The sequence below is a fragment of the Sinocyclocheilus grahami genome, unplaced genomic scaffold, assembly GCF_001515645.1.
Source record: "Sinocyclocheilus grahami isolate Dianchi unplaced genomic scaffold, SAMN03320097.WGS_v1.1 scaffold1369.1, whole genome shotgun sequence".
NCBI lineage: Eukaryota > Metazoa > Chordata > Actinopteri > Cypriniformes > Cyprinidae > Sinocyclocheilus > Sinocyclocheilus grahami.
In genome coordinates, this window is record NW_015506548.1 from 79,661 (window position 1) to 105,826 (window position 26,166).

The 26,166-nt window shown below is 37.7% G+C and overlaps 1 protein-coding gene across 1 annotated transcript in view; it reads right to left on the reverse strand.

Moving 5' to 3' along the window:
• Nucleotides 1-26,166, reverse strand: part of loxhd1b (lipoxygenase homology PLAT domains 1b) — an 81,406-nt gene that overhangs the window by 12,352 nt on the left and 42,888 nt on the right. Inside the window, exons 25-34 of the mRNA XM_016255796.1 lie at nt 11,980-12,144; nt 10,298-10,479; nt 10,101-10,217; nt 7,538-7,700; nt 5,623-5,777; nt 3,533-3,742; nt 2,003-2,129; nt 1,831-1,912; nt 1,223-1,286; nt 942-1,127 (exon numbers count right to left, since the gene is read on the reverse strand). Coding sequence (XP_016111282.1) covers nt 942-1,127; nt 1,223-1,286; nt 1,831-1,912; nt 2,003-2,129; nt 3,533-3,742; nt 5,623-5,777; nt 7,538-7,700; nt 10,101-10,217; nt 10,298-10,479; nt 11,980-12,144 — 1,451 coding nt within the window. The remainder of the gene's footprint in view (nt 1-941; nt 1,128-1,222; nt 1,287-1,830; nt 1,913-2,002; nt 2,130-3,532; nt 3,743-5,622; nt 5,778-7,537; nt 7,701-10,100; nt 10,218-10,297; nt 10,480-11,979; nt 12,145-26,166) is intronic.

Here is a 26,166-nt window from a genome sequence, read left to right on the forward strand (position 1 = left end):
GTTAAGAGAGGCACGCACACAGTGATTTATTTTTTAATCAAACTATCACGTTTACTTTTCAAATCCACTGGTCACAATTGAAAGCGGAGCTCAGAAATACCTTGTATCCATCAGGCAGGCGCTAATATAAACTAACCTAATAATAAATTGAATAAATGTTAAATAAATCAAAGTAATGGAGAGGTGGCCAAATCAGTCAACAGGACACCGGGATTTTTCCTGACTGACTGCGGGGCTGCAGGCTGTACACACGCCAATGCCGTTTACGTTCGGGTCCAGTCGGGTTCGAAAATAAATGCCCTTGGACTCGGGTCGTAATTTATGCACGTCGGGTTCGGGTAAGAAGTGATTCGGGTCGATTCGGGTCGGGTACAGATTTTAGGACCCGAGAAGACCTCTAATGTAAGGTCAAAAAACACTTTCATTGTCTTATAATATGCATTTATTTTTACTTTACTTGCTCAACGACTCCCAAAGGATTCACTCAATGATTAATTCTTCCAAACCCCTGCTTTGCGTGACGCTAGTCTGCGGCGATTGGATCTCGCCTGTAATGCCTGATAAAGCAGCGTTTGTGAGCACAGTGCTGCTTTGTGTATAGCGTTGTTACCGGGGAAACCGCTATTTGTACTGCTCCAAAAGTGCCACCTAGTGGCAAAGAATGAATTTGCATTTTCATTCAGACCAACACGTGGGCGGGCAATATGCTAATGATTCATGATGACGTCAACATGTAACGGCTTGGGATTCGTTTTAAAAACGACTCGTTTCAATGATTCAGAGTCGACTCTTTGTTTTGAGAGACAATAACTTTATACACGGTGCACGTTCAGATTCAAAACTTTGCAGGATGTTTTCATTCACTGAGAGCTGTGTTACACACGACATGAAAGGACATTTTCAGAAATCCATAATAGGGGCACTTTAACAAGCGTCTGGACCTTCCGGATGATGCTGATGGTGGTGGCGTCCAGTATGTTTAGGACTCTGGCCGTCAGACCGTCTCCTCTGTCTTTGGCCAGCCAGCACTTGCACAGAAAGCTGTACTGAATGCCTTTGGTGGGAACGGCCACCGACAGCTCGTCCACCAGCCAGCAGCTCTCGGGAGTCGCTCCGTTATGACCCAACTGTGGACACAACATCAGCACTGGAGCGAGAATTCACTGACAATCAACTGCTGATACTGATGATCATTTGCACGTGTTTCTGCATCAGGTATAACATGCAAACACGGCTGTTCCTGACGCTCTTCTACATCGTTTGAAGAATTACTGCAGCCATGATCACTAGATAGTGTTCAAACATTACATTACTGTTCAAAGTTTTTTTTAAATGTATATATATATATATACAGTACATAGTTTTTGTAAATATTTTGAATTAGAATTTATTTTTATATTTTCACTTTTCACTTTAATTATACGTCTATATAGTTTTTATTAATTAGTATGTATTCTGTTGTTTTTTTTTTAAGTTTTATTTAGTATTTATTTAGTTTTAGTTGTTTTTGTACTTTGCACTTTTAGTTTTTTTAGTTATTTTTAGCATTTGAGAACTTTAAATAATCCTGGAATGTTTTTTATTAATTTTGATGTATTAGTTATTATTACTTATTTTAGTATTCGAAAATTCAGTTAATGTTTATTTTATTAAATTAACTTAAAACTTCTTTTTATTTTTTTTTTGGTTAACTATAATACCCTTAGAAAGGACGCATTAATGTTTTTAACGCATTCAGTTTCTAATGTTGCAAATGATTTCCATTTCAAAGAAATGCTGTTCTTTTGAACTTTCTATTCATCAAAGAATCCTGAATCTAAATCATTGGGCCCTATGATGATAACGTAAACCCGACTGGTGGTGCTGGCGTCATGATCGTCTCCGGTGGACACTGTGAAGTGGTACGGGATCACTGCCAAAGCACAGATGCTGAGCATTAAATGACCCATTTCTGTCTGTCTGAGACTTCAGAATGAATCACTGGAATAAAGCATCATCTTACTCGGACCCTCCTCCATTATAACAGCCTTTTTCTTCTTCTTCTTCTTGTTCATGTTGCTGTCAAGACCTGCTTTAGAGTTCTGCATGTTCTTCTTTGCGTTTTGAGGGTTCCTCTCACCCTCGTATCCCTAACAGAAAAACACGACATCGACACGATTTCATGAAGTTTCTATTAGGGCTAATGAAAAATTTCAATCTAACTAATTACATGAAGTGCCAATAACTTAATCGCAAATCAATTTAGGCAGAGAAATGACCCTCAAAAGATCATTTAAAGTCATTAATGTGGTAAATAAGAAAACACTGATTAGACACTACAGAAAATTTGATTTAGAAAGAAATAATTTGATTCAACATTTAATATTGATTTTATTTATTTTTTTATTTAATGATATTCTAAATATAAATCTAAAACAGCAGTAGGTCTAAATGTCTTAATGAGTTTAAAATAAATTCATTCATTCGTTCAACCGTTTCAATCAAACAGCTGATTCATTTAGAAATAAAAGAAATGCCTTGTCGAATGAATCACTGAATATTTGGCCCATTCGATTCGTTCAAAAGGCAGATTCGTTAAAAAATGAAGTGACAGACTGTCTTTAATCGCGAGCTTCATCTTTCAAAACACATCGCGATGGCGCCGACGCTGATGGCTGCCTCCGTGGCGTGCTCCGCAGTTGTTTTTATGTTTTTGTTAGTTTGTCCTGTCTTTAGTTATATCCCTGCAATCAGTTTCATCAGAGACGAATTGCTGGACATTCAGAAGTACACACCACCCGAAATTTCACTTGTTTTCGACTATTCGGATGTTTTGCTGGACATTGTAGTCGGGGGAGCTGCGGCGCTGATCAAGCGCTTCAGGATGCGCAGACGGGGGAAGCGAGCCGGCACACTTGTCAAGTTCAGGCAGCGCGGATTCAGAACACCGTTGCCTAGCATCCATCTGGCCAACCTCCGCTCTCTACCCAACAAAACGGACAAACTTCTTCTGCTCTCCTGGACAAGTAAGGATTTTTCTAACTCTGCTGCTCTGTGTTTCACGGAAACCTGGCTGAAAGACGCAATCCCGGACAGTGCGTTGAGTCTCCTGGGCTTTCAGCTGTTCAGAGCAGATCGCGACGCAGAATCAACAATCAAAAATTAAGTTTTGATATATTTACAGTAGGAAATTTACAAAATATCTTCATGGAACATGATCTTTACTTAATATCCTAATGATTTTTGACATAAAGGAAAACTCTATAATTTCGACCCATACAATGTATTGTTGGCTATTGCTACAAATATCCCCCAGCGACTTAACACTGCTTTTGTGCTGCAGGGATACATATTAGAGGGTGTTTTTTTGCACTCGTTTATTGAATTTTAGATTCATATAACTGCATTCTAATAGGCTCCATCACGCTGCATCATGTTCATCAGAAACTGGATGGGATGCTGTGTTAAATGCATTTTAACTCTTTATTTATTCCATAATTAACTGACAAGTTAAATCGACAGCCCTAGTTTTTATGAATGAGATTTCCATCACCTTGACAAAGAAGGTCCTCTCGATGCACTTGTCCTCTTTCTTAATGGAGAGCCAGCGTTCACACAGAAACATGTAAACCTCTTCTGTCTCCACATCCACCACCTCCACCTGATCCAGATACCAGTCAGCTCCAGCCAGAGAATTGTCATGCTGGATTTTGATCTTATAGACCTGACCCAGATCCACGGCTTCAATGCTGAACTTGTCAACCTGCACACAAACAGCTGCTGTGAATCCTGAAATGCTAACGTTGCTGCTTTCATTGTTGTGCTGATGATGCCCTGCTTTGTTTTTCCTCTAAATGAGGTTTGATGGTTAGTGGAGCGTCTGATAGACTTTATGGATGATAATATCTCCTTCTACATAAATGTTTTTTTCAGTGTCACAGTTCTAATAGCTATAAAACTGTTCTGAAGCTATTTTAAAAATGTAAAAATTTGTGCCTTTTAATTTTAAATTGAAACCACTATACAATAAACTGACTTTCCTTCTGCTAATTCAAATAAAAAGGGTATTATCAGGGTTATTAATAGGTAATTACTCGGTTTGGGCTTTTGCATCACTTAGCACTTTGTTAATGACAATAAAAAAAGATAAGAAGACAAGATATTATAATTTAGAAAATTTTGTCACTTGAAATAAAATTAACAATTTTTCATTTAATTTTCATAGTACTTGATGTAATGTAACTTGATGCAACAAAACAAAAAATAATAACACTTGAAATTAAAAAAAAAAAATATATATATATATATATATTAAAACAAAATATTAAAAGTAAAAAAATCTAAATATTACTAAAAAGTATAATACTCACTGATACTAAAATAACAAAACTATTGTATTATTCATCAAATCTAGAAATAAGATGCTTTTGTGCAACCTGTTTCTACATCAGTGATTCTTAACCAAGGGGTGTTAAGATGACTTAAAATTATTATAAAAAAGACAAAATCACATTAAAATAATCAACATAATTCTTATTTTAATTCACCCTCTCAACAAAATGTATTTTATTTTTTATTAAAAAAAAGTTTTTTTTTTTTTTGAGGATTCTGGATATTTTAAAAAAGCCTAAGTTTTCTTGACCTATAAGTTAGGGAAATTCATAAACTCATATAACTTCATGGGCATTTTTATAATGAACATGCATTTTTCTAGTTATTCCAGATGAAAAATGTAAATTTAAAAATGATGAAAATTGGAAATGTTGCATTGGCGACTAACTGAAATAAAATAAGTAGTGAAGTACTTAAAATAATATTAAATTAATTTAAAAATTTTGAATATTAAAATACTGAAGTACTAAAATTTAAATAAACTGACAACTAAACCTTAAATAAAAATAAATTAAAGCAAAATAATAATAAAAAAAAACGATATATCATTTAATTTACGATATATCCCATTAATAATTCACTGAATGCACTACGAATCTCTCGTTTTTCCTCAAATGCTCACGTCTCATTCCAGGTTTGTTTGTACACACATACACATTTTCTTTCACTTCTAATACCTACTTGCAGTGTTTACTAGGGCTGGGTAAAAAAAATTATTGATTTCTCGATTTTAATCGATTCTAATGATGATATCAATTCTTAAATCCCAAGAATCAATTAGTCTAGCCTGCTTCCAGTTAATAAACAGAATATTGTACAGTGCCTCCCATTCAATAAATCGCAATAAGCTTTGTGCTTTGTTACTTTTGATATGAACCAAAGTCTGAGATTTCAAATTCTTTTTCTTGACCTATAAGTTAGGGAAATTCATAAACTCATATAACTTCATGGGCATTTTTATAATGAACATGCATTTTTCTAGTTATTCCATGCTCTAAAATATAAACTAATAAGATAAATAATATTGTTAAAAATGTCTAGTAAATAAGGTAAATTCCTAATAAGAGCAGTATCCCTGAAGAACATGAATAATATTCATATTATTGTGAATAATATTGGACCTTGGAGTCAAAAAGGTTGCGAACTGCTGTTCTAGATGGTTTTACATCATCCTCTATAGCTGCCATATTTGCTTTGGCAAGGAAATGTCTTTCAAGAAAGATATAACAATAACTATGAGTATGTGCTTACGGCTCCTCTCTCAAACTTGTTGCCGTTGCTCTCAGATTTGCTGAGCTTGCGTTCTCCGGTGTCTCCCAGATCTCCGTAGATGGTCAGGAACACATTGGCATCGGTGCCGGCTCCGTGCATGTCCCCCGTCCTCACCGACACCTTATACGTGTGAGCTGCAGAAACATCAGCATGTGTGTTAATGATCAACAACAAGTGTGACGCACCACTGTAACCTTTCAAGAATATCCTAATATAAAGGAAAACACACCCCAACATGAATTCTAACATGCATTTTCAGCTGAAATTTGTTTATTTGAGTCAGTGTTGTTACTGTTAACTAAAACTATTCTTCACATTTATTATAAAGCACTGTCACAGTAAGAAACAGAAAAAATAACAGTGTCACTGTTGCGAAATTCATTAATTATGAAATAAATTAATTTCAGCTGTAAAATAGCTCAACAGAAGATAATACAGTCATTACTCAGTTCGTGTTTTGTTCTCATCCATTAGTGTTAGTGCATTAACTTGATAATATAACTGAATATTAATTGTATTTGAAACCTATTAAAAATTGTTTGTCAAGTGAAATCAAGCAGAAATAAAACATAAATATAAGATTTTGGTTTTGATTGCTTCTATTGTTATCATTTGTAAGTCGCTTTGCATAAAAGCATCTGCTAAATGACTAAATGTAAGATGAAAAATGTAAATTTAAAAATGATGAAAATTGGAAATGTTGCATTGGCGACTAACTGAAATAAAATAAGTAGTGAAGTACTTAAAATAATATTAAATTAATTTAAAATTTTGAATATTAAAATACTGAAGTACTAAAATTTAAATAAACTGACAACTAAACCTTAAATAAAAATAAATTAAAGCAAAATAATAATAAAAAAACGATATATCATTTAATTTACGATATATCCCATTAATAATTCACTGAATGCACTACGAATCTCTCGTTTTTCCTCAAATGCTCACGTCTCATTCCAGGTTTGTTTTTACACACATACACATGTTCTTTCACTTCTAATACCTACTTGCAGTGTTTACTAGGGCTGGGTAAAAAAAATTATTGATTTCTCGATTTTAATCGATTCTAATGATGATATCAATTCTTAAATCCCAAGAATCAATTAGTCTAGCCTGCTTCCAGTTAATAAACAGAATATTGTACAGCGCCTCCCATTCAATAAATCGCAATAAGCTTTGTACTTTGTTACTTTTGATATGAACCAAAGTCTGAGATTTCAAATTCTGTCCGTTTTATTGCAATATTCAAATAATAAATGCCGTTTAATGCGGAGTGACTGATTGTCTCCTCCGCTTTAATACAAGTTATAGCACAAAATAAACATGAATGAACATCCGAAGGTATGTTAAAAGAACGAGTACAACTTACCGAAACCCTTTATCCTGTCTCATGAAATCGCTCAATCAGTGTTTCAACCGCGCAAAGATGTCAATATAACAGCTTGTAAACAATGTCAAGTAACGTCACAATTAAATTACCTCAGAAAAAACATATTCTGTGATCATAAACTCGTTAGTCAGCAAGAGAAATTAACTCTAGAGAGGATAATTTTGCTAAATGTATGCACCAAACAGCATTTTTTTTCCTTGAGAAAATTTGCCATGTACTATACATGATGTAATAATCGATTTAGAATTTAATCGAATCGGAATCGAATCGCAAGCTTGTGAAGCATAATCGAATCAAATTGTGAAATCTGTGTTAAAACCCAGCCCTTCTAAAGCAATATCTGTTATCTGTCAAAATGATGGAATCTTTTGCTGATTGTTCACAGAAGTTATTCCTATAGCATCATGGGGCATAGGAAAAAGCTGGATATTTGTGTCTATTTGTGCTTTATAAATAAATAAATGGACTGAAATCCTAATACTGTACAGTACGACAGTCACGTACTCTCCAGAGCATCCTCCACCTCGATCTCGTTGTGTTTGAGCGTCCCGTCTCTCAGCAGCTTCTCCGTGATGATCTCCGAAGACACCACCTCTCTCACCGTCTCGCCGTCATCCTCAGACTTGGCCAGCCAGCGTTCACAGGGGAAGATGGTCGTCTCCGAACCCTGGAGAACATTCGGTTCACTCAGGGTTCCTACACGTTTTCCATTTTTAAAGTTCCATACTTTTCCAGACTCGAATTTCCAAACCTCTCAGTAGAATAACAGACCATGCTTAACATAAATGGTTCATACAGCATTATTTTCAGCTTTATATTTGGCATATGGTTATGGAAGGCATTATCATTATCTTATAAAAATTAAAACCAGATTAACAATTTCATTATAGAACACTATACACAAAATATTTTTAGTTTTCTATAATGAAATTGTTAATCTGGTTTTCATGTTCATTTTTATAGTTAAATTGATATGTGACCCTGGACCACAAAACCAGTCATAAGGGTCAATTTTTTTGAAATTGAGATTTATACATCATGTGAAAACTGAATGAAAACGCTTTGCATTGATGTATGGTTTGTTTGGATCGGACAATATTTGGCTGAGATACAACTATTTGAAAATCTGGAATCTGAGGGTGCAAAAAAATCTAAATATTGAGAAAAACATCTTTAAAGTTGTTCAAATGAAGTTCTTAGCAATGCATATTACTAATCAAACATTAAGTTTTGATATATTTACGATAGGAAATTTACAAAATATCTTCATGGAACATGATCTTTACTTAATATCCTAATGATTTTTGGCATAAAAGAGAAATGTATAATTGTGACACATACAATGTATTGTTGGCTATTGCTACAAATATCCCCCAGCGACTTAACACTGCTTTTGTGCTCCAGGGTAGGGTTGTGTCGGTGAGGAAATTTTCCCACCGGTTAATCGACGTGTGACAACACCGATAATACCGGTATCACCGGGGGGGCGGGGCGTTCCCTCTTTTCCTCGCTTTCCTTCGCTTTTAAATAGCTTGTAAAAGCGGCGTGTGCATTTGACTTCACTTTCAAATTAGCAGCAGTTTGGCGTCAATTGCTTGAATGCAACAACAAAATACAACGTCAAACTCACTTTAGCCTATATATAAAACATAGAACTAACAAAAATAAAAATACACCATGCTATAGGGCAGGCTATGCCTAATATAAAATAACAAATAACTTACATAAAGTTTAAATAGGCATACAAAACTGAAAATAGACTAAGTAAACATACTGTATATAATATATAACCCATTAAATAAGAAACGTAGAACGTTTATTAGCTAAATGAATAAGAAAGCTTGGAGGCACGGCATACACCTTGATGTCAAATAAAATAAATAAATGACACAAAGTTTAAATAAAGTAAGAATCAGCAAACAGTGTGGAATTAATTAAATAAGAAACGTTGGAGGCACGGCATACACCTTGATGTCAAATAAAATAAATAAATGACACAAAGTTTAAATAAAGTAAGAATCAGCAAACAGTGTGGAATTAATTAAATAAGAAACGAATGTTTAAAAAAATAAAAAAATCACCTTAGATAAACGGCAGAAGTCAACAGGCTTTTCAAAATGTCTGTCTTGCCTCACTCTTCTCATCTGTCTCGCCTCACTCTTCTCATCTGTCTCGCCTCGCTCTTCTCTTGAGTCTCGCCTCACTCTTCTCGTCTGTCTCGCCCCACTCTTCTCGTCTCTCGCCTCACTCGTCTCGTCTGTCTCGCCTCACTCTTCTTGTCTGTCTCGCCTCACTCTTCTTGTCTGTCTCGCCTCACTCTTCTTGTCTGTCTCGCCTCACTCTTCTTGTCTGTCTCGCCTCACTCTTCTTGTCTGTCTCGCCTCACTCTTCTTGTCTGTCTCGCCTCACTCTTCTTGTCTGTCTCGCCTCACTCTTCTTGTCTGTCTCGCCTCACTCTTCTTGTCTGTCTCGCCTCACTCTTCTTGTCTGTCTCGCCTCACTCTTCTTGTCTGTCTCGCCTCACTCTTCTTGTCTGTCTCGCCTCACTCTTCTTGTCTGTCTCGCCTCACTCTTCTTGTCTGTCTCGCCTCACTCTTCTTGTCTGTCTCGCCTCACTCTTCTTGTCTGTCTCGCCTCACTCTTCTTGTCTGTCTCGCCTCACTCTTCTTGTCTGTCTCGCCTCACTCTTCTTGTCTGTCTCGCCTCACTCTTCTTGTCTGTCTCGCCTCACTCTTCTTGTCTGTCTCGCCTCACTCTTCTTGTGTGTCTCACCTCACTTTTCTTGTCTGTCAGCTCGACTCACTCTCCTCACTGTAGAAATGAAATCTGTTCTGTGATGCAACTGTCGTTCGGCACGCTCCATTGAGCAGCCGCGTTCAGTTTTTAATTGTAGTGTCTGTTCTTTTACTGAACTAAATGATTTTTATTACTATAAAAAATCAAAACGATGGTGGGGGTCGGTGCCGCGGTGGGCAAGTGACGTAACCGGTGTTGCGGCTTAACACCGGTATCACCGTCTATCGCGGCAAGCCTAGTCCAGGGTCACATATTATCTGAACGCTGTTACCTTTCCTTTCCTCAAAAGTCTTCTGATTTCCACTCTGTCCAGATGCCAGCCGGGGTTCGTCCCTTGGTTATCGTGTCCGATGCGGATCTTCTCTATGACATCCCCTATGTCTTCCAGCTTGGCAGAGAAATGAAAGCACAGCGTTGACTGACAGAGAGCGCATCTGCGCTGTGTAACGACGACCGACTGATGCTCACCTCTACAATGAACATGTCTTCTGCTGATCTCTCGAAGTACATGCGTCGTTCTCTCTTGTTCACACACAGGTACTTCTGCTGCGTACACATACCCTTCTGACCGTACAGAACGATGAAAACATCCGCGTCTGTCCCTGCAGCGAACACGTCACTCGTGAAGGTGGTGATCTCATAGGGAACGACTACAGGAGAAAGACACAAACAATTATTCAAATCTATTTATAGAGATCGTTCACCCAAAGATAAAGCACACGCACACAAACCTCTCTGGCTGTTTTATATTCATATAAAGCTAAATGTGAGAACTTAAGAGCAGTTTCTTCATCTGTGATGTCATGCTGCACTCCAAACCAGGGTTATTATTACAGTTAACTAAAACTATAAAAAAACATTTCGGTAACACTTTATTTTAAGGTGTCCTTGTTACACATGTTACATGTACTTACTATTACTATTATAATTGCATGCAAGTAACCCTAAGCCAAAACCTAACCATATAGTATTATTACACAATACTTAAATGTATAATTACACTGTAACAAGGACACCTTAAAACAAAATAAATGTTAATTGAAATAAAAGTATACAAAAAAATTGTTTATTTAAATGCCAAGGCAACATTTCTCATTTTCATTTAGTTTAACTTGATGTATTAAGATAAATAAAACCAAAATAATTTGCAAAATATATTAAGATATAAAACAGAAATATAGAAACATATTTAAAAAAACTAATAATAAAAATGCACAAGAAAATGAAAAGAAATAAAAAAAAAGCAATATCTGATAAAATGACTAAAACCTGAACTAAAATTAAAATGAAAACGGCAAATAAAAACATACTAAAATAAATGCTAAAACAACGCTGATCCAAACAAAGATGTTTTCACGTTACACTTATACTGTTACAATACACTGCAAAAATGATTGTCTTATTTATCTTATTTAAGTGAATCTATGTTTAAAACAAGAAAAAAAAATCTGCCAATGGTGTCATAAAAATTCTTGTTTTTTCCTTTAAGTTTATTTTTCTGAACCCACTGGCAGTTATTCCACTTATTCTTTAAAGCATAAATTTGCTTAATTTTGATAATAAAAATGTTTTGATAAAAAAATGGAAAGACTTAATATTTTAAGTCATTTTGCTACTGACGTAAATGTATCTTGATTTAAGAATGTTTAGATATTTGTACAAGACAAGACAAAATAAAACGAATAAGAAAATCAGGACTTTGCCGTTTTCTGGGATCCTGTCTATTACTGTTCCGTAAGAAAAAATGTGTGTTCAATGAAAGCAAACAATAATAAAATAATCACTGCATGTCCTTTGGCTGTAAACAACACGGTTCACAGTCTCTTACACGGCGTGTAAAGTTCAGTCTGTAGCTCCGCTGGATACAGATCTCTGACAACAACTCCATCGTCTTCTCCTGTGTCCAGCCAGCGGCCACATGGGAAACGAAGCCTCTGTCCTTGAGAAGGAGCATTGATCTCCACCCAGTCCAGGAACCATCCAGCCGACCCTCCTGGAATAAGAAAATCAGGACTTTGCCTTTTTCTGGGATCCTGTCTATTACTGTTCCGTAAGAAAAAATGCCAAAGAGTGTTCAATGAAAGCAAACAATAATAAAATAATCACTGCATGTCCTTTGGCTGTAAACAACACGGTTCACAGTCTCTTACACGGCGTGTAAAGTTCAGTCTGTAGCTCCGCTGGATACAGATCTCTGACAACAACTCCATCGTCTTCTCCTGTGTCCAGCCAGCGGCCACATGGGAAACGAAGCCTCTGTCCTTGAGAAGGAGCATTGATCTCCACCCAGTCCAGGAACCATCCAGCCGACCCTCCTGCAAAACACAGACCCAATCATCTCCATTAATGCTCCTGCTAATACCGACGATTAAAGCTACAGTCCAGCTAGAGAGGGAACTATCCAATATGTCTATGCTATTGCTCAGACGTTGCTCTTTTATGGCTCAAGCTCTTGGGAATGATGGGTAATTTCTTACAGATGTTTCTCTTAAAATTCCTTAGGAGAAATAAAGACAAACCCAAATGAGCCAATAGCTGTGTTGTAGTAAGAGTATAAAGCTTTAACATTTAGAGGAGAGCAGCTCAGATCATTTGATGAGAAACACTTGAGTTTCTGTAAACTCAGACTGTCATCTAGATATACACTATATTGCCAAAAGTATTGGAACCCCACCTTTCTAATGAACAGGTTTGACTAATTTAGTCATTTACATGAGTATAAATGTTAAAGCATATTATGATATTCTAGGGAATTGTGTGCTTTTCATTTTATAGCAACAGTTTGGACAAGACCCTTTTCTATTCTAACATGACGATGGCTCTGTGTATAAGGCAAGGTTAAAAAGAAATGATTGACTGAGTTAGTGTGGAAGAACTTGACTAGTCTGGTGTGACTTTAAATGCAGACCCAGAGCCAAAAACTCATCAGCAAACACCAATGACTTGTACATATGGGTGCAGTCATTTTAGACACTTCCAAACTGTTGCAACAGAGATGGAAATACAAGTTTTAAATACATTAATTTATCTTTGTTACCACAGTTTTGGAAGTGCCTTTTTCTATTCGGGGTGTCCCAATACTTTTGTCCATATACTATATGTACAAGTCATTGATGTTTGCTGATGAGTTTTTGGCTCTAGGTCTCAAAGTTGCATAGACTAAAGTCTCAAATCCAAAGAGATATTCTTTATAAAAGTTAAGAGTCAGCCACACCTACCTAAAACTGTTCGTCCAAACACGCCCCCACATGTCTACCTCACTATGTGGGAAAATTTGCATAACGCCGCCCAAATGTTCATGCAAAGAAAGAAGGCGTAACTTTTATTCTCGCTGTAGTATTGTTGCTGCCACCATGTCGTGAAGACGCTGTGTGCTTCATTGTGAAAGCGAAACTACTTTGTTTGGTCTTCCAAAAGAGGATGATATCTGCTTTGTCATGCCTGGAGCTGATCCGTGCTGGTTGCTGAGGGAATACTTCAACTTCGTGCTGTGGATCGCCAGATCGGCTTTCACCGTGGACGAAGTGGAGTCCAGCCATCACAGTTGCCGCAGGCATCACAGTATGGTACGGGCGCAACATTTCCGTCACACGCTTGAGGTATTCGGCCAATCACAACGCACTGGATAGCTGGCCAATCAGAGCACACCTCGCTTTTTCAGACCGATGAGCTTTGTAAAAATCGACGCGTTTCAGAAAGGCGGGGCATAGAGGAGAAACAATAATGTACAGTATGTGGAAAATCATGTGTTTTTTGAACCTTAAACCGCATAAACACATTTCATTACACCAAATACACAAAATACTGTTCTTTTTAGCAGCATCATATGTCCCCTTTAAAGGGTTAGTTCACCCAAAAATTGAATTTCTGTCATTAATTACTCACCCTCATGTCGTTTCAAACCCGTAAGACCTTCGTTCGTCTTCGGAACACAAATTAAGATATTTCTGATGGAATCTGAGAGCTGTCTGACCCTCCCATAGACAGCAACGCAACTGAAATGTTTCCAGGTCCAGAAACGTAGCAAGGAGATCGTAATAATCCATGTGACATCAGGGGTTCAACCGCAATTATAGGAAGCTACGAGAATACTTTTTGTGCGCAAAAAAAAAAAAAAAAAACTTTATTCAACAATTCGTCTCCTCCGCATCCGAATACAAAAAGATTTCTTTTAGCTTCGTATAATTGCGGTTGAACCCCTGATGTCACATGGATTATTTTACAGCTCTCCTTGCTACGTTTCTGACCTGCAACATTTCAGTTGCATTGCTGTCTATGGGAGGGTCAGACAGCTCTCAGATTCCATCAGAAATATCTTAATTTGTGTTCCGAAGACAAACGAAGGTCTTACGGGTTTGAAACGACATGAGGGTGAGTAATAAATGACAGAATTTCCATTTTTGGGTAAACTAACCCTTTAATTATGAACAAACTGGCTTGTAGTGCAAACAGTTTTACTGTTTACTGCACTTTGTGATTCTTCTCGTTATTTCCCTACGGCAGCGAATGAACCGGAAATCTTGTACATTCACAGAAAACGGCTTACTTCCATGTTGAAGAATTCCCTAGAATATCATTATATGCTTTAACATTAAGATTTGTTCTAATGGAAATTACTTAAGTGGTCAAACCTGTTCATTAGAAGGGGGGGGTTCCAGTACTTTTGGCAATATAGCGTATCTGAGCACAGTTTCAGATAATACTGAGATCTTTCCTGTAACTCCAGATTGAGATCTGGGAGAAACATAAGCAATGTGTGATCTCAATTCAATCACTGCTGTCCAGGAATGTAAGAGGTTTATTTGTGATTTATTCCCAATGACTGGAGAATAACAGCTGCTATTAAGAGCGATGTGACTGGAGCGTTTCTGTACCATTGCCAAGCAACTTAATACCAGACAGGTTGCTAACTGTTTGCAAGAAGCTTTTAGAGGCAGTCGAGCGAATCCTGTCCAAACAAAGCCTGATTCAAACCCAGCTGTCACTCAGCGTGTGATCACATTCAGACGGGCTTTCGGTCACATTTAATGCTCACCTGAGTTGTCATGGCCAATTCTCAATTTCTGGAGTTCTCCGAGATCAACGGCCTCCACGATAAATTCATCGATCATTCCTTTCTCAAACTTGTTTTTGTGTGATTTAGAGGCTTTCAGGTTAATGAGTCCTGTTCAGTTCATGAGGATAGAGGGAAAGAAACCAAGAAAAGCTGCGAATAGTTAGCAGATAGTGTGAAGAACGCTCTATATTTATTCAAAGTGGTGATTGTGTGTATTTTCACCCGTGTCGTCATTCTCTCCATACAGAATCGCAAAGATATTGGCGTCTGTTCCAGCGTGTTTCTTTTCTCCAGTCTTGATCCTCAATGTGTATGTTGTCGACATTGCTACAAACAAAACAAAAAGAATAAGAAGAAAATAAATGAAATAATAATAAGTACTTGGACTGACAGACAAAACTGATCACATTTTATTAAATTTGCAATCGTTTGCTTTAGACTGAAATTAGAAGTAGATATGATTTCAATATAATTTCAGCAAAAATGTTCCAGTTACAAGGTGAATCGCTGGGGAATAAGATGTATTTTTTAATTAAAAATAACAACACAAATCATATTTTTAGATTATTCACATTTTATTAAAGATACCCATAAACCAGCTAGACAAAGTTCCCCCAACTTATCTAGTATATACTTCTGTGTCAACTATTTTCTTTTCAACAAGAGCACAAAGCAATAAAAATGAATGTGTATAGAGATCATTGGATTCTCGAGAGAATTTGCTGAGATGTTTTCAATTTGTAAATTTTTAAAAAAAATTTAATTTCAAGTTCATATTGAGCAACATTTAATAATTCAATCCTATGTCATATATTTTTAGATCTGCTTTTGACATAAAACTAATTTTATTTGCCCTTGACACTTTGTTCACCTTTCTGCTCTAAACCCAGTGTGGCCCCAGACTCCTCCTCATCCTCGTCCTTCCTCATGAAGGCCTCATCCACAGGAACGAGCTCTCGCGCAATCTGACCATCATCTTCATCAACCGCCAGCCAGCGGTTACAGGGGAAGTAATACCTGAGCGTAACCCAATATGAAGAGTTAGACGTGAGAAGCGTTCATTACGCTTCTGCGTTATGTGACAGTGTGTTTAGGCGCTTCCACACAATACACTCATTAATAAATCGACACATGCAGATCTTCATGTGATCCGTTTTCCTGAAGTGATATCTGTGTCTTTTAATGTAGCTGCTGGGTTATTCTGAGTATTCTAATTCTAGAGTGTTGCTATGCGGTTGCTGGGTTATTCTGAGTATTTTAGAGTGTTGCTATGCAGTTGCTGGGTTATTCTGAGTATTTTAGAGTGTTGCTATGCAGTTGCTGGGTTATTCTGAGTATTTTAGAGTGTTGCTATGCAGTTGCTGGGTTATTCTGAGTATTTTAGAGTGTTGCTATGCAGTTGCTGGGTTATTCTGAGTATTTTAGAGTGTTGCTATGCAGTTGCTGGGTTATTCTGAGTATTTTAGAGTGTTGCTATGCAGTTGCTGGGTTATTCTGAGTATTTTAGAGTGTTGCTATGCAGTTGCTGGGTTATTCTGAGTATTTTAGAGTGTTGCTATGCAGTTGCTGGGTTATTCTGAGTATTTTAGAGTGTTGCTATGCAGTTGCTGGGTTATTCTGAGTATTTTAGAGTGTTGCTATGCAGTTGCTGGGTTATTCTGAGTATTTTAGAGTGTTGCTATGCAGTTGCTGGGTTATTCTGAGTATTTTAGAGTGTTGCTATGCAGTTGCTGGGTTATTCTGAGTATTTTAGAGTGTTGCTATGCAGTTGCTGGGTTATTCTGAGTATTTTAGAGTGTTGCTATGCAGTTGCTGGGTTATTCTGAGTATTTTAGAGTGTTGCTATGCAGTTGCTGGGTTATTCTGAGTATTTTAGAGTGTTGCTATGCAGTTGCTGGGTTATTCTGAGTATTTTAGAGTGTTGCTATGCAGTTGCTGGGTTATTCTGAGTATTTTAGAGTGTTGCTATGCAGTTGCTGGGTTATTCTGAGTATTTTAGAGTGTTGCTATGCAGTTGCTGGGTTATTCTGAGTATTTTAGAGTGTTGCTATGCAGTTGCTGGGTTATTCTGAGTATTTTAGAGTGTTGCTATGCAGTTGCTGGGTTATTCTGAGTATTTTAGAGTGTTGCTATGCAGTTGCTGGGTTATTCTGAGTATTTTAGAGTGTTGCTATGCAGTTGCTGGGTTATTCTGAGTATTTTAGAGTGTTGCTATGCAGTTGCTGGGTTATTCTGAGTATTTTAGAGTGTTGCTATGCAGTTGCTGGGTTATTCTGAGTATTTTAGAGTGTTGCTATGCAGTTGCTGGGTTATTCTGAGTATTTTAGAGTGTTGCTATGCAGTTGCTGGGTTATTCTGAGTATTTTAGAGTGTTGCTATGCAGTTGCTGGGTTATTCTGAGTATTTTAGAGTGTTGCTATGCAGTTGCTGGGTTATTCTGAGTATTTTAGAGTGTTGCTATGCAGTTGCTGGGTTATTCTGAGTATTTTAGAGTGTTGCTATGCAGTTGCTGGGTTATTCTGAGTATTTTAGAGTGTTGCTATGCAGTTGCTGGGTTATTCTGAGTATTTTAGAGTGTTGCTATGCAGTTGCTGGGTTATTCTGAGTATTTTAGAGTGTTGCTATGCAGTTGCTGGGTTATTCTGAGTATTTTAGAGTGTTGCTATGCAGTTGCTGGGTTATTCTGAGTATTTTAGAGTGTTGCTATGCAGTTGCTGGGTTATTCTGAGTATTTTAGAGTGTTGCTATGCAGTTGCTGGGTTATTCTGAGTATTTTAGAGTGTTGCTATGCAGTTGCTGGGTTATTCTGAGTATTTTAGAGTGTTGCTATGCAGTTGCTGGGTTATTCTGAGTATTTTAGAGTGTTGCTATGCAGTTGCTGGGTTATTCTGAGTATTTTAGAGTGTTGCTATGCAGTTGCTGGGTTATTCTGAGTATTTTAGAGTGTTGCTATGCAGTTGCTGGGTTATTCTGAGTATTTTAGAGTGTTGCTATGCAGTTGCTGGGTTATTCTGAGTATTTTAGAGTGTTGCTATGCAGTTGCTGGGTTATTCTGAGTATTTTAGAGTGTTGCTATGCAGTTGCTGGGTTATTCTGAGTATTTTAGAGTGTTGCTATGCAGTTGCTGGGTTATTCTGAGTATTTTAGAGTGTTGCTATGCAGTTGCTGGGTTATTCTGAGTATTTTAGAGTGTTGCTATGCAGTTGCTGGGTTATTCTGAGTATTTTAGAGTGTTGCTATGCAGTTGCTGGGTTATTCTGAGTATTTTAGAGTGTTGCTATGCAGTTGCTGGGTTATTCTGAGTATTTTAGAGTGTTGCTATGCAGTTGCTGGGTTATTCTGAGTATTTTAGAGTGTTGCTATGCAGTTGCTGGGTTATTCTGAGTATTTTAGAGTGTTGCTATGCAGTTGCTGGGTTATTCTGAGTATTTTAGAGTGTTGCTATGCAGTTGCTGGGTTATTCTGAGTATTTTAGAGTGTTGCTATGCAGTTGCTGGGTTATTCTGAGTATTTTAGAGTGTTGCTATGCAGTTGCTGGGTTATTCTGAGTATTTTAGAGTGTTGCTATGCAGTTGCTGGGTTATTCTGAGTATTTTAGAGTGTTGCTATGCAGTTGCTGGGTTATTCTGAGTATTTTAGAGTGTTGCTATGCAGTTGCTGGGTTATTCTGAGTATTTTAGAGTGTTGCTATGCAGTTGCTGGGTTATTCTGAGTATTTTAGAGTGTTGCTATGCAGTTGCTGGGTTATTCTGAGTATTTTAGAGTGTTGCTATGCAGTTGCTGGGTTATTCTGAGTATTTTAGAGTGTTGCTATGCAGTTGCTGGGTTATTCTGAGTATTTTAGAGTGTTGCTATGCAGTTGCTGGGTTATTCTGAGTATTTTAGAGTGTTGCTATGCAGTTGCTGGGTTATTCTGAGTATTTTAGAGTGTTGCTATGCAGTTGCTGGGTTATTCTGAGTATTTTAGAGTGTTGCTATGCAGTTGCTGGGTTATTCTGAGTATTTTAGAGTGTTGCTATGCAGTTGCTGGGTTATTCTGAGTATTTTAGAGTGTTGCTATGCAGTTGCTGGGTTATTCTGAGTATTTTAGAGTGTTGCTATGCAGTTGCTGGGTTATTCTGAGTATTTTAGAGTGTTGCTATGCAGTTGCTGGGTTATTCTGAGTATTTTAGAGTGTTGCTATGCAGTTGCTGGGTTATTCTGAGTATTTTAGAGTGTTGCTATGCAGTTGCTGGGTTATTCTGAGTATTTTAGAGTGTTGCTATGCAGTTGCTGGGTTATTCTGAGTATTTTAGAGTGTTGCTATGCAGTTGCTGGGTTATTCTGAGTATTTTAGAGTGTTGCTATGCAGTTGCTGGGTTATTCTGAGTATTTTAGAGTGTTGCTATGCAGTTGCTGGGTTATTCTGAGTATTTTAGAGTGTTGCTATGCAGTTGCTGGGTTATTCTGAGTATTTTAGAGTGTTGCTATGCAGTTGCTGGGTTATTCTGAGTATTTTAGAGTGTTGCTATGCAGTTGCTGGGTTATTCTGAGTATTTTAGAGTGTTGCTATGCAGTTGCTGGGTTATTCTGAGTATTTTAGAGTGTTGCTATGCAGTTGCTGGGTTATTCTGAGTATTTTAGAGTGTTGCTATGCAGTTGCTGGGTTATTCTGAGTATTTTAGAGTGTTGCTATGCAGTTGCTGGGTTATTCTGAGTATTTTAGAGTGTTGCTATGCAGTTGCTGGGTTATTCTGAGTATTTTAGAGTGTTGCTATGCAGTTGCTGGGTTATTCTGAGTATTTTAGAGTGTTGCTATGCAGTTGCTGGGTTATTCTGAGTATTTTAGAGTGTTGCTATGCAGTTGCTGGGTTATTCTGAGTATTTTAGAGTGTTGCTATGCAGTTGCTGGGTTATTCTGAGTATTTTAGAGTGTTGCTATGCAGTTGCTGGGTTATTCTGAGTATTTTAGAGTGTTGCTATGCAGTTGCTGGGTTATTCTGAGTATTTTAGAGTGTTGCTATGCAGTTGCTGGGTTATTCTGAGTATTTTAGAGTGTTGCTATGCAGTTGCTGGGTTATTCTGAGTATTTTAGAGTGTTGCTATGCAGTTGCTGGGTTATTCTGAGTATTTTAGAGTGTTGCTATGCAGTTGCTGGGTTATTCTGAGTATTTTAGAGTGTTGCTATGCAGTTGCTGGGTTATTCTGAGTATTTTAGAGTGTTGCTATGCAGTTGCTGGGTTATTCTGAGTATTTTAGAGTGTTGCTATGCAGTTGCTGGGTTATTCTGAGTATTTTAGAGTGTTGCTATGCAGTTGCTGGGTTATTCTGAGTATTTTAGAGTGTTGCTATGCAGTTGCTGGGTTATTCTGAGTATTTTAGAGTGTTGCTATGCAGTTGCTGGGTTATTCTGAGTATTTTAGAGTGTTGCTATGCAGTTGCTGGGTTATTCTGAGTATTTTAGAGTGTTGCTATGCAGTTGCTGGGTTATTCTGAGTATTTTAGAGTGTTGCTATGCAGTTGCTGGGTTATTCTGAGTATTTTAGAGTGTTGCTATGCAGTTGCTGGGTTATTCTGAGTATTTTAGAGTGTTGCTATGCAGTTGCTGGGTTATTCTGAGTATTTTAGAGTGTTGCTATGCAGTTGCTGGGTTATTCTGAGTATTTTAGAGTGTTGCTATGCAGTTGCTGGGTTATTCTGAGTATTTTAGAGTGTTGCTATGCAGTTGCTGGGTTATTCTGAGTATTTTAGAGTGTTGCTATGCAGTTGCTGGGTTATTCTGAGTATTTTAGAGTGTTGCTATGCAGTTGCTGGGTTATTCTGAGTATTTTAGAGTGTTGCTATGCAGTTGCTGGGTTATTCTGAGTATTTTAGAGTGTTGCTATGCAGTTGCTGGGTTATTCTGAGTATTTTAGAGTGTTGCTATGCAGTTGCTGGGTTATTCTGAGTATTTTAGAGTGTTGCTATGCAGTTGCTGGGTTATTCTGAGTATTTTAGAGTGTTGCTATGCAGTTGCTGGGTTATTCTGAGTATTTTAGAGTGTTGCTATGCAGTTGCTGGGTTATTCTGAGTATTTTAGAGTGTTGCTATGCAGTTGCTGGGTTATTCTGAGTATTTTAGAGTGTTGCTATGCAGTTGCTGGGTTATTCTGAGTATTTTAGAGTGTTGCTATGCAGTTGCTGGGTTATTCTGAGTATTTTAGAGTGTTGCTATGCAGTTGCTGGGTTATTCTGAGTATTTTAGAGTGTTGCTATGCAGTTGCTGGGTTATTCTGAGTATTTTAGAGTGTTGCTATGCAGTTGCTGGGTTATTCTGAGTATTTTAGAGTGTTGCTATGCAGTTGCTGGGTTATTCTGAGTATTTTAGAGTGTTGCTATGCAGTTGCTGGGTTATTCTGAGTATTTTAGAGTGTTGCTATGCAGTTGCTGGGTTATTCTGAGTATTTTAGAGTGTTGCTATGCAGTTGCTGGGTTATTCTGAGTATTTTAGAGTGTTGCTATGCAGTTGCTGGGTTATTCTGAGTATTTTAGAGTGTTGCTATGCAGTTGCTGGGTTATTCTGAGTATTTTAGAGTGTTGCTATGCAGTTGCTGGGTTATTCTGAGTATTTTAGAGTGTTGCTATGCAGTTGCTGGGTTATTCTGAGTATTTTAGAGTGTTGCTATGCAGTTGCTGGGTTATTCTGAGTATTTTAGAGTGTTGCTATGCAGTTGCTGGGTTATTCTGAGTATTTTAGAGTGTTGCTATGCAGTTGCTGGGTTATTCTGAGTATTTTAGAGTGTTGCTATGCAGTTGCTGGGTTATTCTGAGTATTTTAGAGTGTTGCTATGCAGTTGCTGGGTTATTCTGAGTATTTTAGAGTGTTGCTATGCAGTTGCTGGGTTATTCTGAGTATTTTAGAGTGTTGCTATGCAGTTGCTGGGTTATTCTGAGTATTTTAGAGTGTTGCTATGCAGTTGCTGGGTTATTCTGAGTATTTTAGAGTGTTGCTATGCAGTTGCTGGGTTATTCTGAGTATTTTAGAGTGTTGCTATGCAGTTGCTGGGTTATTCTGAGTATTTTAGAGTGTTGCTATGCAGTTGCTGGGTTATTCTGAGTATTTTAGAGTGTTGCTATGCAGTTGCTGGGTTATTCTGAGTATTTTAGAGTGTTGCTATGCAGTTGCTGGGTTATTCTGAGTATTTTAGAGTGTTGCTATGCAGTTGCTGGGTTATTCTGAGTATTTTAGAGTGTTGCTATGCAGTTGCTGGGTTATTCTGAGTATTTTAGAGTGTTGCTATGCAGTTGCTGGGTTATTCTGAGTATTTTAGAGTGTTGCTATGCAGTTGCTGGGTTATTCTGAGTATTTTAGAGTGTTGCTATGCAGTTGCTGGGTTATTCTGAGTATTTTAGAGTGTTGCTATGCAGTTGCTGGGTTATTCTGAGTATTTTAGAGTGTTGCTATGCAGTTGCTGGGTTATTCTGAGTATTTTAGAGTGTTGCTATGCAGTTGCTGGGTTATTCTGAGTATTTTAGAGTGTTGCTATGCAGTTGCTGGGTTATTCTGAGTATTTTAGAGTGTTGCTATGCAGTTGCTGGGTTATTCTGAGTATTTTAGAGTGTTGCTATGCAGTTGCTGGGTTATTCTGAGTATTTTAGAGTGTTGCTATGCAGTTGCTGGGTTATTCTGAGTATTTTAGAGTGTTGCTATGCAGTTGCTGGGTTATTCTGAGTATTTTAGAGTGTTGCTATGCAGTTGCTGGGTTATTCTGAGTATTTTAGAGTGTTGCTATGCAGTTGCTGGGTTATTCTGAGTATTTTAGAGTGTTGCTATGCAGTTGCTGGGTTATTCTGAGTATTTTAGAGTGTTGCTATGCAGTTGCTGGGTTATTCTGAGTATTTTAGAGTGTTGCTATGCAGTTGCTGGGTTATTCTGAGTATTTTAGAGTGTTGCTATGCAGTTGCTGGGTTATTCTGAGTATTTTAGAGTGTTGCTATGCAGTTGCTGGGTTATTCTGAGTATTTTAGAGTGTTGCTATGCAGTTGCTGGGTTATTCTGAGTATTTTAGAGTGTTGCTATGCAGTTGCTGGGTTATTCTGAGTATTTTAGAGTGTTGCTATGCAGTTGCTGGGTTATTCTGAGTATTTTAGAGTGTTGCTATGCAGTTGCTGGGTTATTCTGAGTATTTTAGAGTGTTGCTATGCAGTTGCTGGGTTATTCTGAGTATTTTAGAGTGTTGCTATGCAGTTGCTGGGTTATTCTGAGTATTTTAGAGTGTTGCTATGCAGTTGCTGGGTTATTCTGAGTATTTTAGAGTGTTGCTATGCAGTTGCTGGGTTATTCTGAGTATTTTAGAGTGTTGCTATGCAGTTGCTGGGTTATTCTGAGTATTTTAGAGTGTTGCTATGCAGTTGCTGGGTTATTCTGAGTATTTTAGAGTGTTGCTATGCAGTTGCTGGGTTATTCTGAGTATTTTAGAGTGTTGCTATGCAGTTGCTGGGTTATTCTGAGTATTTTAGAGTGTTGCTATGCAGTTGCTGGGTTATTCTGAGTATTTTAGAGTGTTGCTATGCAGTTGCTGGGTTATTCTGAGTATTTTAGAGTGTTGCTATGCAGTTGCTGGGTTATTCTGAGTATTTTAGAGTGTTGCTATGCAGTTGCTGGGTTATTCTGAGTATTTTAGAGTGTTGCTATGCAGTTGCTGGGTTATTCTGAGTATTTTAGAGTGTTGCTATGCAGTTGCTGGGTTATTCTGAGTATTTTAGAGTGTTGCTATGCAGTTGCTGGGTTATTCTGAGTATTTTAGAGTGTTGCTATGCAGTTGCTGGGTTATTCTGAGTATTTTAGAGTGTTGCTATGCAGTTGCTGGGTTATTCTGAGTATTTTAGAGTGTTGCTATGCAGTTGCTGGGTTATTCTGAGTATTTTAGAGTGTTGCTATGCAGTTGCTGGGTTATTCTGAGTATTTTAGAGTGTTGCTATGCAGTTGCTGGGTTATTCTGAGTATTTTAGAGTGTTGCTATGCAGTTGCTGGGTTATTCTGAGTATTTTAGAGTGTTGCTATGCAGTTGCTGGGTTATTCTGAGTATTTTAGAGTGTTGCTATGCAGTTGCTGGGTTATTCTGAGTATTTTAGAGTGTTGCTATGCAGTTGCTGGGTTATTCTGAGTATTTTAGAGTGTTGCTATGCAGTTGCTGGGTTATTCTGAGTATTTTAGAGTGTTGCTATGCAGTTGCTGGGTTATTCTGAGTATTTTAGAGTGTTGCTATGCAGTTGCTGGGTTATTCTGAGTATTTTAGAGTGTTGCTATGCAGTTGCTGGGTTATTCTGAGTATTTTAGAGTGTTGCTATGCAGTTGCTGGGTTATTCTGAGTATTTTAGAGTGTTGCTATGCAGTTGCTGGGTTATTCTGAGTATTTTAGAGTGTTGCTATGCAGTTGCTGGGTTATTCTGAGTATTTTAGAGTGTTGCTATGCAGTTGCTGGGTTATTCTGAGTATTTTAGAGTGTTGCTATGCAGTTGCTGGGTTATTCTGAGTATTTTAGAGTGTTGCTATGCAGTTGCTGGGTTATTCTGAGTATTTTAGAGTGTTGCTATGCAGTTGCTGGGTTATTCTGAGTATTTTAGAGTGTTGCTATGCAGTTGCTGGGTTATTCTGAGTATTTTAGAGTGTTGCTATGCAGTTGCTGGGTTATTCTGAGTATTTTAGAGTGTTGCTATGCAGTTGCTGGGTTATTCTGAGTATTTTAGAGTGTTGCTATGCAGTTGCTGGGTTATTCTGAGTATTTTAGAGTGTTGCTATGCAGTTGCTGGGTTATTCTGAGTATTTTAGAGTGTTGCTATGCAGTTGCTGGGTTATTCTGAGTATTTTAGAGTGTTGCTATGCAGTTGCTGGGTTATTCTGAGTATTTTAGAGTGTTGCTATGCAGTTGCTGGGTTATTCTGAGTATTTTAGAGTGTTGCTATGCAGTTGCTGGGTTATTCTGAGTATTTTAGAGTGTTGCTATGCAGTTGCTGGGTTATTCTGAGTATTTTAGAGTGTTGCTATGCAGTTGCTGGGTTATTCTGAGTATTTTAGAGTGTTGCTATGCAGTTGCTGGGTTATTCTGAGTATTTTAGAGTGTTGCTATGCAGTTGCTGGGTTATTCTGAGTATTTTAGAGTGTTGCTATGCAGTTGCTGGGTTATTCTGAGTATTTTAGAGTGTTGCTATGCAGTTGCTGGGTTATTCTGAGTATTTTAGAGTGTTGCTATGCAGTTGCTGGGTTATTCTGAGTATTTTAGAGTGTTGCTATGCAGTTGCTGGGTTATTCTGAGTATTTTAGAGTGTTGCTATGCAGTTGCTGGGTTATTCTGAGTATTTTAGAGTGTTGCTATGCAGTTGCTGGGTTATTCTGAGTATTTTAGAGTGTTGCTATGCAGTTGCTGGGTTATTCTGAGTATTTTAGAGTGTTGCTATGCAGTTGCTGGGTTATTCTGAGTATTTTAGAGTGTTGCTATGCAGTTGCTGGGTTATTCTGAGTATTTTAGAGTGTTGCTATGCAGTTGCTGGGTTATTCTGAGTATTTTAGAGTGTTGCTATGCAGTTGCTGGGTTATTCTGAGTATTTTAGAGTGTTGCTATGCAGTTGCTGGGTTATTCTGAGTATTTTAGAGTGTTGCTATGCAGTTGCTGGGTTATTCTGAGTATTTTAGAGTGTTGCTATGCAGTTGCTGGGTTATTCTGAGTATTTTAGAGTGTTGCTATGCAGTTGCTGGGTTATTCTGAGTATTTTAGAGTGTTGCTATGCAGTTGCTGGGTTATTCTGAGTATTTTAGAGTGTTGCTATGCAGTTGCTGGGTTATTCTGAGTATTTTAGAGTGTTGCTATGCAGTTGCTGGGTTATTCTGAGTATTTTAGAGTGTTGCTATGCAGTTGCTGGGTTATTCTGAGTATTTTAGAGTGTTGCTATGCAGTTGCTGGGTTATTCTGAGTATTTTAGAGTGTTGCTATGCAGTTGCTGGGTTATTCTGAGTATTTTAGAGTGTTGCTATGCAGTTGCTGGGTTATTCTGAGTATTTTAGAGTGTTGCTATGCAGTTGCTGGGTTATTCTGAGTATTTTAGAGTGTTGCTATGCAGTTGCTGGGTTATTCTGAGTATTTTAGAGTGTTGCTATGCAGTTGCTGGGTTATTCTGAGTATTTTAGAGTGTTGCTATGCAGTTGCTGGGTTATTCTGAGTATTTTAGAGTGTTGCTATGCAGTTGCTGGGTTATTCTGAGTATTTTAGAGTGTTGCTATGCAGTTGCTGGGTTATTCTGAGTATTTTAGAGTGTTGCTATGCAGT